Source organism: Phoca vitulina, unplaced genomic scaffold (genome assembly GCF_004348235.1).
Source record: "Phoca vitulina isolate PV1807 unplaced genomic scaffold, GSC_HSeal_1.0 scaffold4, whole genome shotgun sequence".
Lineage (NCBI taxonomy): Eukaryota > Metazoa > Chordata > Mammalia > Carnivora > Phocidae > Phoca > Phoca vitulina.
In genome coordinates this window covers 29,271,696-29,286,277 of record NW_022589707.1, presented here as the reverse complement: position 1 = coordinate 29,286,277, position 14,582 = coordinate 29,271,696, and the positions used below count along the sequence as shown (strand labels likewise).

Genomic DNA, 14,582 nt, shown 5'->3' with positions numbered 1-14,582 from the left:
CAATACATAACACTTCACTAAGGCATGAAACACAACAGTAAAGAGCTTGCTTATCTTTCTATTGGGTAGCACTATATACAATTGCTGATATTCAAGAATCCTTGAATTACAAAAATTGCAATTTTATATGGTTCAACATCATAGTTATCTAGAAACTTGGCAGCAAAATGCTTAAAGGGCTAGAATTTCAGATTCTCATAAAATAGCAGCCATCTAAATTCCAATCTCCCTACACATCTTCCACAGAATATACAGATCTTTCAGTGGAGCAAATAAAAGCACATACAGTTCATACCTATGGTATAACTAGGAACCAGAATAGCACTTCATTTTACATGTAATTGGAAAATAAAAATCAGAGGCCAACTGAATTGGCTTTGGAGTCCCCCAAAGTAGAGCAGATGAGGACTCTATAAAAGAGGGTAAGATATGATGGGGTCTTAAAAGTGGCAAAAAACAGATTAACACCAGCTAAGATATACCATCCAAGAGAGGGGTCCAACTCTGGGTGGGGAAATTTTAAGAAAAGATTTGTGACGTTGTGAACCAGAGCATTAACCACTGGAAGGTCAAAACGACATTATACACAGACATATACAAGAAGCATATGTCACCAAAAAGGAGAGCCTTGAAAAGACTGCTTCTGGGGTAGAAAAGAGGCACCTTGAAAAAAGGAGTTATCTCTGGAGGCTTGGTGATAAAGGAAAAAAAATGAAGCAATTAAGGATAATGAGATGTTATAATCTACACATAGTAAAAAATCGTATGTCAGACCAAAAGAGGACAATATTTATTAAGGGAACCATACTTTTGTATTTGTAGCAATCAAGCAAGGTTCTTTGGAATTAAAGAACAAAGTAAGCCACCCAAACCCCTATCTACCCATCTACAGACACTCCAACATAATAGACAAATACATAAAAGAAATGCTCAATGAACCTAGAAACCAGACAAGGTTCTATTAGAGGGAAAGAGAAAAATAATCAAAACTTTTCAGTGAATGAAAATTCTCAGAAACACAGAACCAAAAACAGCCATAAGAGAAAAAAACTAGCATTTCAATATTAATTACATATAATTAAGTAAGCATCTGCAGATATGAGAGAACATTTCAAATTTGAAATAAAACTGAGAACAAAAAGGAATAAATAATGGAGAGATATTCCATGAATATGGATAGGAAGATACAATACAGTCACAACGTCAGTTCTTCCCAAATTGATCTACTGATTCAATACAATCCCAATCAACATCAGAGCAAATTATTCTGTGGATACCAACAAACCAATTTTAAAGTTTATATGGAGAGGCAAAAGACCCAGAATAGCCAATACAATAGTGAAGGAGAACAACAAAGTTGGAGGACTGACGACTATCTGACTTCCTATAACTTACTATAAGTTATAGTGATCAGAACAGTGTGGTATTGGTGAAAGAATGGGCAACTAGACCTATGGAACAAAAAAGCTCAGCAACAGACCCACACAAATATACTCAAGTGAGGATGCCTGGGTGGGCTCAGTCGGTTAATGTGGCTGGCTCCCCGCTCAGTGGGGAGTCTGCTTTTCTCTCTTTCTGCCCCTCACCCCACTCATGCTCGCTGTCTCAAATAAATAAAATCTTAAAAAAAAAAATGGGCATCTAGGTGGTTCATTCCGTTAAGCAGTCGACTCTTGATTTCTGCTCAGGTCCTGGGATAAAGCCCAGTGCCCCTGGAAGCTGGCTTCAGGATTCTCTCTCTCCTTCTGCTCCCCTCCCCAGCTCACACATTCTCTCTCTCAAATAAATAAATAAATCTTTATGGGGTGCTTGGGTGGCTCAGTTGGTTAAGCGCCTGCCTTCGGCTCAGGTCATGATCTTGGGGTCCTGGGACTGAGCCCCGTGTCGGGCTCTCTGCTCAGTGGGGAGTTGGCTTCTCCCTCTCCCTCTGTGTACTCTCTCTCACTCTTGCTCTCTCTCAAGTAAATAAATATTTAAAATTTTTTTTAAATAAATGTTTTAAAAAACCTATACTCTAAATGAATGAATGAATGAATGAATGAATGAATGAATAAATAAAATGAGTGATGGGTATTAAGGAGGGCACCTGTTGTGAGGAGCACTGGGTGTTAAATTTAAGTGATGAATCACTAAATTCTACTCCTGCAACTAATATTACACTACATGTTAACTAACTAGAATTTAAATAAAAACTTGAAACAAAAGAAAGGAGAGAGAGAGAAAGAGGGAGAGGGAAGCTAGAGAATCTGCCTCAACTAAGTGCAATGATACACCTTAAATACTCAGGAATGGAAGTCTTGTGATTTCTGCAACTGACTCCCAAATAGTTCAGCAGAGAGTGAAGGGAAAAGGAGGAGGGGGTGGGGAGAAAATGGAAAGAGGATACAAAATAAGATTAAAGTAGAGAAACATTAGTTTCAGAAGCTGAAGGAAAGAAAGTGTGAGTCAAGGATTTTTATCTAGCTAAGCTATGCATTTTGTAACAAAACTATAGAAAAACAGCTTTTGGTATGTAAGAACTCAGGAAACATCATAGTTGCAAGCTGTTCTTAAAGCATTTACTGGAAGATGAATTTCATCCATGAGATGATTGAGAAATGTTGATGAAGAGACTGGTAATGAATAAAAAAGGGAAAGTTTATAATGGTGAAGGCCACAATTTCCAAAGAAGATGTAATAGTTATGAATATTTATGTGCCATTTATCATAGCAGCCATCTTCACAAAGCAGAAACTCCATGAGATGCATGGGGAAACAGACATAACTAACAATAGGGAACCTTAAAACACGATTCAATCAAGTGAATGAGTATTAGGCAAGATTACAGAAGCCTGAAAGAGCAGAATAAAGTTTATCTTATCTACGTAACAAACTTTGCTCTCTAATAGAAAGTATAGCTTCTTTTCAAGCATGCGTGGAATATTCATAAAAGTTACCATATACATGTATTATGTCATGAAGAAAACCACAGTAAGAGCCACAGAAAAAACAACACAGATGAAATCATCCAATCACAATGCAATAAAAGTATTCAGAAAACCTTAAAATACTATTGAACAACTCAAAAACAGACTGGAACAAATGGAAAGGTATATACCTTTTTCATGGACATGATGACTCAACATTACAAATATGTCAGTTTTCTCCAGTTATTAAAAAATTTAATGTAAACCCAATAAAAATACAAACTTTTACAAATTTAGTTAGAACAGTTGGTTCTAAAATACATTAAAAAAAAGAAAAAAGGAGAGAAGAGGAAGAACCAAGAAAACCCTGAGAAAGAAGAGCAGGTGGTGGGGGTAGGGGGAAGATGTTATAGAATAACATGGATTAAATGATAGAGACAATGAAACGTAACAAAGTCCTAAAACAGAATCAACTACAGCATATAGTTGGCCAACTTGGCATATAAATGTCATGCCAAATCACTGCAGAAAAGGGGGACTTTTTCATAAATAATGTTTGGGAAATGGATAATTACTTGGGGGAAAAAGTTAGATCTATACTTCCCAACAAATACCAGAATGAATTCCAAACAGGTCAGAGATCTAAATGTAAAAAATGATATCATCCAAGTACTAGAAGAAAACTACCGAGTAAATGAGTAAACTGCTATTAGGAATTCTTATAGTCTGGGAATCAGGACAGCTTTTTTAAGACAACTGAATTCTAGAAGCAATGAAAGAGGTACATATCTCATTATGTAAAAACAATTCTTCTACATGGCAAAACAAAAACCTGTATGGCAAAAGATATAGACAGTCAAAGAAAAAGGGCATGTATCTGTAAATCATATAAAAAACTATGAAAAAAATCAAGAGAAAGGAACCAAAAAGCAATGGGAAAAAAGTATCCAAAACATAAACACATAATTCACAAAAAAAGGGCAAATAATTTTTAAATATACGAAAACAGACTAACCTTACTCACAAGAGAAAATAAAACCACACAGATACCAGTTCCTACCTATCAAACTGGCAAACCTTTAAAAAGTAGGCGAGACTGTGAAGAAATAGGTATTCTTGTTTTTTGCTGTTAGAACTGCAAAATGATTTAACCTTATCTAAGGCTATCTCAGGTGATTTGACAATATCTAACAAAATCACAGATACATTTACTCTTTTACCCTGCAATTCCACATCCAGGAATCTACAAAGATACAATGCCAAAAATTCAAAATGAATATGCACAAGGTTATCCACTACAGCACTATTTGTAACAGGAAAAACTTGTAAATAACTGACTAAAATGAGGAAGATTATCTATATACTTGTAATTGGTTAATTTATGTTGTCAACTTGACTGGGCTAAGGGGTACCTGGGTATCTGGTCAAACATTCTAAGTGTTTCTGTGAGGATGTTTCTGAATGAGATTAACATTTAAATTAGTAAACTGAGTAAAGCAGACAGTCCTTCATAACAGGGGTGGGCCTCATCCAATCACTTTAAGGTCTCCATAGAACAAAAGGCTGACCCTCCCCAGAGTATGAAAGACTCCTGCCTGACTGCCTTAGCACGGAGACACTGAATTTTTCCTGCCTTCAGATCAAACTGAAACATCCACTCTTCCTAGGCCTCAAGGCTGCCAGCTTCAGGACTAGAACTACACCACTGGTTCTCCTGGGTCTCCAGCATGTCAACTCATCCTGCAGATCTTGGGATTTGTCAGCCTCCATAAACACGGGAGCCAATTCCCTGGAGAACCCTGACCAATACAATACCAAATAACGATCTCCATAAGATATTATTAAGTAAAATAGAAAGGTATAAAGTGGAGTATATAACTTGTCCCACTTGAATACAAAGAACTGGTGGATATATGTGTATGTGAATTTGGTTAATTCTGAAAACAAAAAAACAAAAAACAAAAAAACCCCCCAAAAAACAGGATAAAACAAATGAAGAAAAAGGATGGGAGCCTTTTCTGAATACAACTTTTTATAAAGTTTTGAGTTTTGAACCATGTAAGTGTTTTATATTCCCACAAATTAAAATAGGGGAAAAAACCCATAAAAATGAAAGTAAAGTGAACACAATCATATACAAAAGAACTGTTTCATGTAACTTTTAAACACAGGATCCTGATGTTTAGTGGGATATGTTCTAAAGACAAAAGAACTGCAAAGAAATTTTAAACTTCATCCAGTTTATTGTTAAAAGTAAAACTGGCACTGTAATTTTCAAACTACTTTATGTAAACTGTAGGACAAAGCAAATGTATTAATATTATTCAGAACTAAGTCCTTCAGCAGCAAATCTAGTACCCAGATCTTAATTTAATTTCTAAATGCCACTTTCCACTAAAAAAAAGTAGGGCCCTATGAAGAAATAGTTTGATTCTAAGTCTTGGACAGCAGAAGTAAAGGCTCATTTTGTACTAGATAGTAAGAAAGTGCTCACAGGTGATGTTAGAACACAGAAGCCAGCTTTGAAGGGGCTCCCACCAGCTACATATGGAATAATTTGAACATCTTCCCCCTCAAAAAAAAAAAAAGACTGATGGAAAGACTGAATAAATAACAATGTAAGAGGCTACAGTGATATTCCAAAAATATAAAAAAATCCCAAAACCAAAAAACTTACTCATCACAATTGGAACTATTACACCAATTTCTTATTGAGAAAACTGCTAATTAAACAGAAAGAATTAGGTATCCGTGTATGTTTATTTTTACCTAGCCTTTCTAGAGAACATGTAGTCATTCCCTGTTCATAAAGAAAAGCTTTTATTTACAGAAAGCCAAAAAATGCATAGAACATTAGAATTCGAAAAATCATTTTGCAACCCCAAATGAAACAGTTTATTTAATAAACGAAATAAACCTGTTAGCTGAAAGATTGTCAGGAGACAGGACTGATCCACAAGCCAAAATGTCACTCTGCATATTACTTGCTAATTGCATAGGGAAAATATAAGGTTACAATGGAAGGATCAACCTAAACCAAATAGCAAAATTTAGTATCTCTCCTAGTAGAATAACCTGACGATAAGAACCTACTAATGTAATACAACAAGAAGTGTGCAGTTTTACCTAACAGATATCTTGGTAAAAATAATATAACCTGAATCAATAGTTTAGATCCAAATTTCAGATTATAAGAAATAAAGGAGATTGAAAAAGTAGTTAAATGGCTCCATGAGAAAACAATCAAATAAATCCAAAATATAGTACACAAAGCTAATTTTGGATTAGGATACAAACACAACAAGCCCCTGGTTATGCTGTTACTAGGGGGAAAAAGAACTATACAATCTAAAAAACAATGCACTAAGAAGAAATCAAGAGAGCTGAAGATACAAAAGATCTAAAGGAACTATAAAGAAAGGCCTAGATGAGAAGAGATCACAGGCACTTTGTTGAAAAGGTACATGGGCAGCAAAGGATCGTCTTCCATAATAGAGGGATTTTGTTTGATTAAAGGGAAACCAGCTGAGCTTTTAATGGTTGCTTAGAATGGTGTGACTGACTGGAATCTTTAAGAAACCCAAATGCAGAGATTGTTCTCCCTGTTCTATTCCTGCATCCTCCCCACCCCCCATAGGTCTTGATTTTCGAATATGAAAAAGGCAGTGGGGCAGCACTAGAGGCATGGAGTGGGACTAAAAAGCACAGAAAATTCTTTGCAGTCTTCTGTAGGCTAAGGTCCCAGAGTCTCGCTAGAGGAATGTGCCTGTAATATACATTAAAACAGGACTCACCCTGAAAGCATTTGAAGCCAGAGATGAAATGAAACTATGTAATCCAGCTTCAACTCAGCTTAACCCCTGATGGATCAAAGTGTAAGTCTCTCATCCTACCAGCCTGTCAAAGAGAGAGAGGAAAAAAAAAAAAAAAAAGCATGCCCTCTCTAGGGAAAACTAATATTTATGCCAGTCTCTTCAAAACACAATGTTAGTATATATATATTTTTAAAAATTACCAGACATATAATGAAGCAGGAAAATGATCCATAATAACCAAAAGAAAAAACAGCCAAAAGAAGCAGATCTAGATAAAACATATATTGGAATAAGCAGACAAGGGTTTTAAAATAATTATTATAATTCTTTTTAATTCAGAAAAAGGTTAACTGAATAGAACTTCAAAAGAAAAGTTAAATCTCTAAAAGATAAGCCAAATAATTATTATACAAAAATTGAGAAAAATGGTATCTTGAAAATCTCTCTCTTGGTAACAGAACAAAAAGCCAAAAAAAAAAAAAATCCCTAAGGACATACAGATATTTTGAACAGTGCTATCAACCATCTTGAAACCAAGAACCACAAAACAGAGAATGTGGGATATTTTACAAATAAACTGGTATTTCTCTAAAAACTCAATTATTATGGAAAACAAAAACAAGAACCTAAAGAAATGTAACCACCAAATGCCATGCATGAGCCCTGATGGGATTTAGGAAAAGAAATTATATGGACATTTTGGGGACAATAAAAAAAAAAAATCTGAATTTTTGAACTAAAAATTTTAGGAAATGAGAAAATTACTGTTAATTATCTTAATGTGATGATGATATTGTGGTTATGCAGAAGAATGTCCTTATTCTTAGGAGATGTGTGGGGATGAAAGTCATGTTATCTGCAATTTACTTGCAAATGGTTCAGGAAACAATGTGTTTCTCTGTATGTACAATGAGTTAGAAAAAGCAAATACCTTTGTATTGTGTTTTGTTTCTAGTTTTTAGTATTTCACACTATAAATCAAATTTTATTATTTTTTTGAAGGAAATCATATGTAGAATTCTTCAAGCTAAACAGCCAATAAAATCTTAGAATGGTAATGTCAGTAAGGCTTATCTCATATACCAAATTCCTATAACATTTTAAGTATAATTAACTGGAAAGATACTTGTCAAACCCTTTTTAAAACCCACTTTAGCTTTCAAATTACCACTGCTTTCGTAGAATTATCAACAGAGAAAGGAATTATATATAACACAAGTTAAAATTACAGATAAATCAAGTTTCAAAATTCAATATTGTTTTGAAGCCTCTTCCCTCAAGCTAGTTTTAAGTTTAAAGACATTATAAAACTCCTTGTGGATTACTTCCCATAGTAAGATTAGTTTACGGTATTTTGCCACTGTTCTTTTTCGGCAGTTTGACCTAAATTCTTATGAATGTTCCTTTTCAGCGGTTTGACCTAAAAATGACCTCTTTCAGAACACGTGTAGATACAATAACTATTGATAAAAACTACAAATCTAAGGAAAAAAGAGAGTGAAGTGTGAGGCAGATTCATTATTCAAAGAAGGTACAAGCAAAAGCTCCTATGAGAACGCCACCTATCAAAGTCCATTTAAGAAATAAAGTCTGAGAAGCTTGCTTGGTGAATTTGAATACTAATTTTAAAAGCAGTGCTGCTAAAAGCCAAGAATGGTGGTCTTCAATAGTGATGGTGCTGATTTCCTGACTGGATTACATTTATTACTCTGTGTTATAAGGGAAATATTTAGTTCCGTAGTATATCTCATTTTGCATTTCTTAGGTTGAGGGACGAAATGTATTTTTTGTGTAAGTCAGATTTAAAACCATTTTCTCTCTAGAACCAAACAAAAAAAACACCAAACATTTTAATTCCAAGCATCCTATTTCCTACTATTCTGACTCCTTTCTTTAGTTCTCCAACTCCACAATTCTTGGGGTCCACAATCCATTGGTGGGTGATACCACCTTTTCACTCCCCCTCATCCAACTCATATTTATATATTATAATCACCACAATATACACACCATCATTTCCCTTCCCCCTCTCTTGAGTCATTATACTCATTTGAGCATTAATCTTACTATACTAATGTTCTGTCCATTCACTTTCTCACTCTCTAAAAAAATTGTTTCCTTTTAATTTTATACCTCGATTATTACATTAGCTTCCTAACTGATTTCCTTACTTACACCCTCCCCTTCCTATAGTCTATCTTAACACAGCCATTAATTCTTAAGAATTCCTGACACATTATAAAAGGTTAATAAAATCCTGTTAATTTTCTTAAAACACCCAATGACTCATTCACACAGAATAAAAGCCAATGTCTTTACAATGGTTACAAGACCCTACAAAATCTAGCTGTTCATTATCTTATTCTCTACCACTCCTCTTCCCCTATTTTGCTCTAGCCACGCTGGTCTCCTTACTGTTTCAGAAACATCCCAGCATAATCTGTACCTAAAGGCCTTCGGACTTCTTAGGCCTTTTCTCTCACTTTTTTTTCGCATTTTTTATACATATTACTTCAGTGAGGCCTATCCTGTCTACCCTACTTAAAATCGTTTTATTTTTCCTTGCTTCATTTTTCTCATGGCACTTACTATATCTGACCTAGTATATATTTAACTTATATATTGTTTCTTGCCTCTAACCCCCACTAGCATGTAAGCTCAAAGAGAGCAAGGATTCTGGTTGATTACTGTATTCCCAGTGCCTATGATGTGATTAGTACACAGTAGACAATCATTAAAAATTATTTATTAAATGAATAAAATAACTAAATTAAATACATTTTTTTTCTCTGGATTATTTGTTGAATGAGTGAAATATGCATTATTACATAACTTTTAAATGATATTAAAACAGAAATTGTGGATAAAGTAACTACAATGAAATATAAATCAGAAGTTATAACTTTATTATCCACACAGAAAGATAGTACTTTGTTTTCTGGGAATTCATTTTTATTAATTTTTTATTTATTTACTTTTTTAGAGAGAGAGAGAGAGAATGAGAGAGAGAGAGGAGGCGCAAAGGCAGAAGGAGAGAGAGAATCCTAAGCAGACTCCATGCCCAGTGCAGAGCCCCAGGACTCTCTCTCACAACCCTGAGGTCATGACCTGAGCCCAAATCAAAAGTCCATTGCTTAAGGGACTGAGCCACCCAGCCACCCCTGGGAATTCATTTTTAAATTCAGTCAATATACATATCCATTCTTCTCATTTTACCACCTTGAGAGAACTGACCAGCAGTATTTCATTTTCTGGTATCTTAAATGTTAGAATTTGTACTATGAATTTATACTATGATAAAATAAACATTATCCAAAATAAATTTAAGTGCTGCAGTACTCTGAGTTATACATCCAAAATTCAGGATTTTAACACTTTTAAGATGTTTTCAAATTTTACATTGTAGAAACGTATTCACTTTTACTTGAATCCAAATATGGATAACTATGAAATGAAATTTCTATAACTTTTTAATGAAGAGTTAAAACTCATATTTTAAATGTATTGGTGTTTAAATATATTAAATGCATTTAAAGCTATACTTTTATTTATTTTTAAAGCTATACTTTTAAAAAGTTGAAACAAAATTTAGTTATGTCCAAGAAAAACATTTGATTAAAAAGAGATGAATGATATAAACCTAGTGGAAAGTGAAGCAAGGGGGAAAAGTTATTTAAAAGACATAATCTGTTTTAAAACAGTCCTATTTTGGTACAGTGAATTATACAAAGCATTATTTGGATTTCAGAGTTTAAACAATACATTAGAAACCAAAAATGTTAGTTCATAAAAACACTCACCTACAACACCATTCAATACGACCTTCGCCCTCACAAGTTTTTGCCCAATGGTTATCTGCCAAATTTTTCATTGCAACAGCATATTCACAAAGTGTTTCCTCATCCTCACAATGTTCTCGCCAGATCTTATCAAAATCTCCCACTAAAAGCAAGGGAAAAAAATGAATTAAGTTAACTTCACTTAAAAATGGCTTTTAAAAGTTTATTTCTGCATAACCTAAAATTACTTAAAAATGAGAAAAGCAAAATCAAATTTCATGAAGCTTAAATTTTTTTAATTTTAAAAGCTCCTTTATGCAAATGATGCATCATTTTAACTATGATGATTTGATAATCAAATAAATTTCACCATTTTAAACAGATGGATTTGTGAAGCTGAATGGAACTAATAAACATAAGTAGACATAAGTGTGAGTTATCAGTTTATAAACCAAAAACACACAGATAAAGAACAATTATGGCTGGGCATTCAAGCATTAATTATCCTGCTACCTTTGGGCAATATGACCTTGCAGCAGAGAGTAAAGTTACTTAAGCCTGCTTCTTGCCTATTATTTTCTTGGATCTCTACATACAGTTTCCTATATTAAAAAGGGGTTGATAGGTGAGATGGTAACATAAATTAGCAAGCAAGCTAAATATTTTTATTTACTCATTGGACATGCTCTCGGCATACTGTACTTGAAAAAATTATAATCCTAGGGCAAAAATACTGCTAGAGAAATTACTTTGGAAGCCTCTCCAAACTTTTAAGTCTTTATAAAATGTTCTGAATAAAAATTATAAGCTGACTATATTATCTGGCCACGACATTTTTAAAAACATTAAATCAGTCACCACTTTTAGTATGAAATCTGAAAGAGCGAGGTGCGTTCTGATAAAGAATGGAATGAGAATGCTATGGCCAAATAAATGACATTAACATAATTGTAATGGTAAAAGAATAAACAAAAGGATAAACAAAAATTATCATGGTAGCTTCACTCAATGTCCTAAATCATAAGATTAGGTTTTCTTGCCTTATGTTCAAATGTAGGCAATTGTTTGGTAACAGAATAAACTTAAAAACATAAAATAAAACAGAAATTCTCTCCCCAGGTGAGACTATTAGATTCTAGCATTTAAGAGGTGTATTTGGTTTTGTTTTTTTTTTAACACAGAAAAAGAATTATAACAGTTCAAATTATCAAGACTTACTTATTCAAAATTTGAAAAACCTTATTATTGTAGGCACAGAGTCCAACAAGGACTGTGTTGAAAATCAGAATACTAGCCCTTTAGTCTGACTAAATTAAGAAACAGCAATAAAGGTACATACATGCCCTCACACACAGTAGATATCACAGTCTCAATCTTGGCTTGAATACTGACTGTAAACCCAAAAGGGATGAAGGGTTCTCTTTTGGGGGGTTATGTATTTATACAACAATATTTTCATTAACCAGTAATATTTGTGTAGTGACAGAGCTCTCAATTTGTTATAGAGTGGACTGCAAAAACCATCCACTAAAACAACCAGGCAAATGTATTTCCTAAATTCTCAAAGAAAAACTCCTCAGTTTTAGCAACATCTTTCAGATATAGTTATTTACCAAATCTCTAAATAGAACTACAGGAAGTAAAGTCTTTGAAAAAAATATTTTGATTAATGATACATTAATAAACCTATGTGTTCCTAACACTCTTCCTGACTATTCATCAGACTTGGTATCAAAGGGTTCATTAAGGTATAGTACCATTTTATTATTTTTTATTTTTTAAAGATTTTATTTATTTATTTGACAGAGAGAGACACAGCGAGAGAGGGAACACAAGCAGGGGGAGTGGGAGAGGGAGAAGCAGGCTTCCCGCAGAGCAGGGAGCCTGATGTGGGACTTGATCCCAGGACCCTGGGATCATGACCTGAGCCGAAGGCAGTCGCTTAACCGACTGAGCCACCCAGGCGCCCAAGGTATAGTATCATTTTAAAGGTGCTTTATCTTTTATTAAGATGGATATCTTCAATTCTAAAAGGCCTTTTGTTTGAACTTCTAAGTTTCACTGTCCTATATAATATGTAAAATAAATACATAAAATTACTACATCTGTTGGTAATAAGAATCATTCAAACAAAAGCTGTATGGGAAAAGCTATGTTTAACATATTTAAACAGATTTCCTTTCTGTAAGGCATTTTAGCTTAGATTCTACAGAAGATACAACATAAGACAAAGACCTGGGTATAAGTAGTTTGTTTGGGAGCGAATCCTAGGAAACAGGAGTGAGGGAGTGGGGAGAATGAGCCAAGGCAGGAAAAAATGCTAATACAAAGGTGCACTATTGAGTTTGCTGCTGTGGGCGAGAGAAGCGTATGAATGCCTCTGGAATTGTGCACCTAAAAAACAGGAGGCTGGAACATTTTATGCATCAGCTACAATCCCCAATTAACTGAGAGTTGTTGAGAACCTGTACTTCTAGTTTGCACTTAGACACTGAGTAAGGGACATCCTTAGCGGGCTCCAGCAGTGCTGAAGAACAGTGGAAAGCAGAAAAGAAAGCAGCACTCATTTAAAGTGTGACTTTGTTAGGGCTGGGTGCCTCTGAGCTCACAGTGTTTGTCCACCACAGCTGAAGACCAAGGGTAAGTTATGTGGGGCACCAAATACATCTACTACAACTCTATCACTGTATACTGTGAAATTCAATTTACTCTAGAATTAACTAGAGTTGCAAAGGCAATTGTATATATACAAAGATAACTGTATATATACAGAAACCTACTGCCCTTCAGCTTTTAAGAAGACCTGTAGTTTTTCACATTCAACAAAATTTTGTGTACATACTATCAATTTCTTGTAGAGTTTTAAAGCTTACTATCTGCTCCACTGAAGTTTTGAGGAAGGATTCAAATTTTGTCGGTAAAGCCTATTTAACTCAAACTGTTTGCAGAAAACTTCCAACTTAATATCTTCGCTAACATTTAAGTCTCGAAACTCTCCCCAGGTATGCTGATACTGAAACTGGTGTGTGATTAGTAAAGTGTAGTACACTTATAATAGAGACTAAACAATGTAACTGTATATATCTTTCATTCTTTCAATGGATTTGCTGGGGGGGGGGAAAAATACTCTATGTCAAATGCTACCCAGAATAACAAAGTTAATGAGCTAGCACTGGCATCAAAGAAAGGGAAGAAGATATGTCATAAAATGTGGTGGATGCTATAAGGTATGAACCTGATTATGTTCCCTATGTCCTCTATAAGGCATCCTGGACCCAGAACTTTTAAATCATATACAACAAGAATGTATCAAACCCTGTCTGCTAAGAATACACTATGTTAAATGGTGGTTACAAAGTTGAACAAAAAACACAGTCTCCAGTTATAAAAAAAATTCCACGTTCTAGAATACCCTTGAAAGCTTACTATTTTTTAAATAAAGTTATTAAACAAAAATAGAATGGGCAAATTCAGTTTTTTTCCATAATAGTCCATTCTTTGTTTTTACAGTATTCAAAATAATGGTATTTATCCTTCAAGCAAAGTATTTTCAAAATAATTTATGATTTGGGTTCTAAAAGCCAAAACCAGTTAAGGTTGACAAGTGCCCAGTAAACATAATGAAAACCCCTCTGCTAACTTGGTCAAAATGCATACACAAAAAATATGTTAAAACTTGATTCTAAGAATTTTTAGTTATCATTTAGTAATTAGGTCAACCAACATCTAAAAGATTTAATTATTTAAAAGAATAATACTTTTTCATTACCAAACAGCAAATCAGGAACTAAGAACTTCTGAGGTCTGCATCAAAGATCTAGTCAACAGAACCAGAAATGCTTAAGTATTTAAGCTCAGAGTTCTCAATGAATTAGTGATCAGTCATATGATTTTACAATGATATTGGCATTTGTGATGACTCAAAATCACTGTGATTAATATCTATTTTCTTGCCCACTTCTTACGGACATCCTCTAAAAGTATGAATGGATCTTTAAAAAAAAAGAGAGAAAGAGAAAGAAAGAGGAAGAAGGGAGGGAAAGGTAAATCTCCAATAAATACATACATTTCATTTTGTCCGA

The 14,582-nt window shown here is 34.1% G+C and overlaps 1 protein-coding gene across 1 annotated transcript in view; it reads right to left on the bottom strand.

The window, feature by feature from the left end:
• Window positions 1-14,582, bottom strand: part of BMT2 (base methyltransferase of 25S rRNA 2 homolog) — a 94,087-nt gene that overhangs the window by 65,971 nt on the left and 13,534 nt on the right. The window contains exon 2 of the mRNA XM_032401739.1: window positions 10,522-10,663. Within this exon, the coding sequence (XP_032257630.1) occupies window positions 10,522-10,663 (142 nt within the window). The remainder of the gene's footprint in view (window positions 1-10,521; window positions 10,664-14,582) is intronic.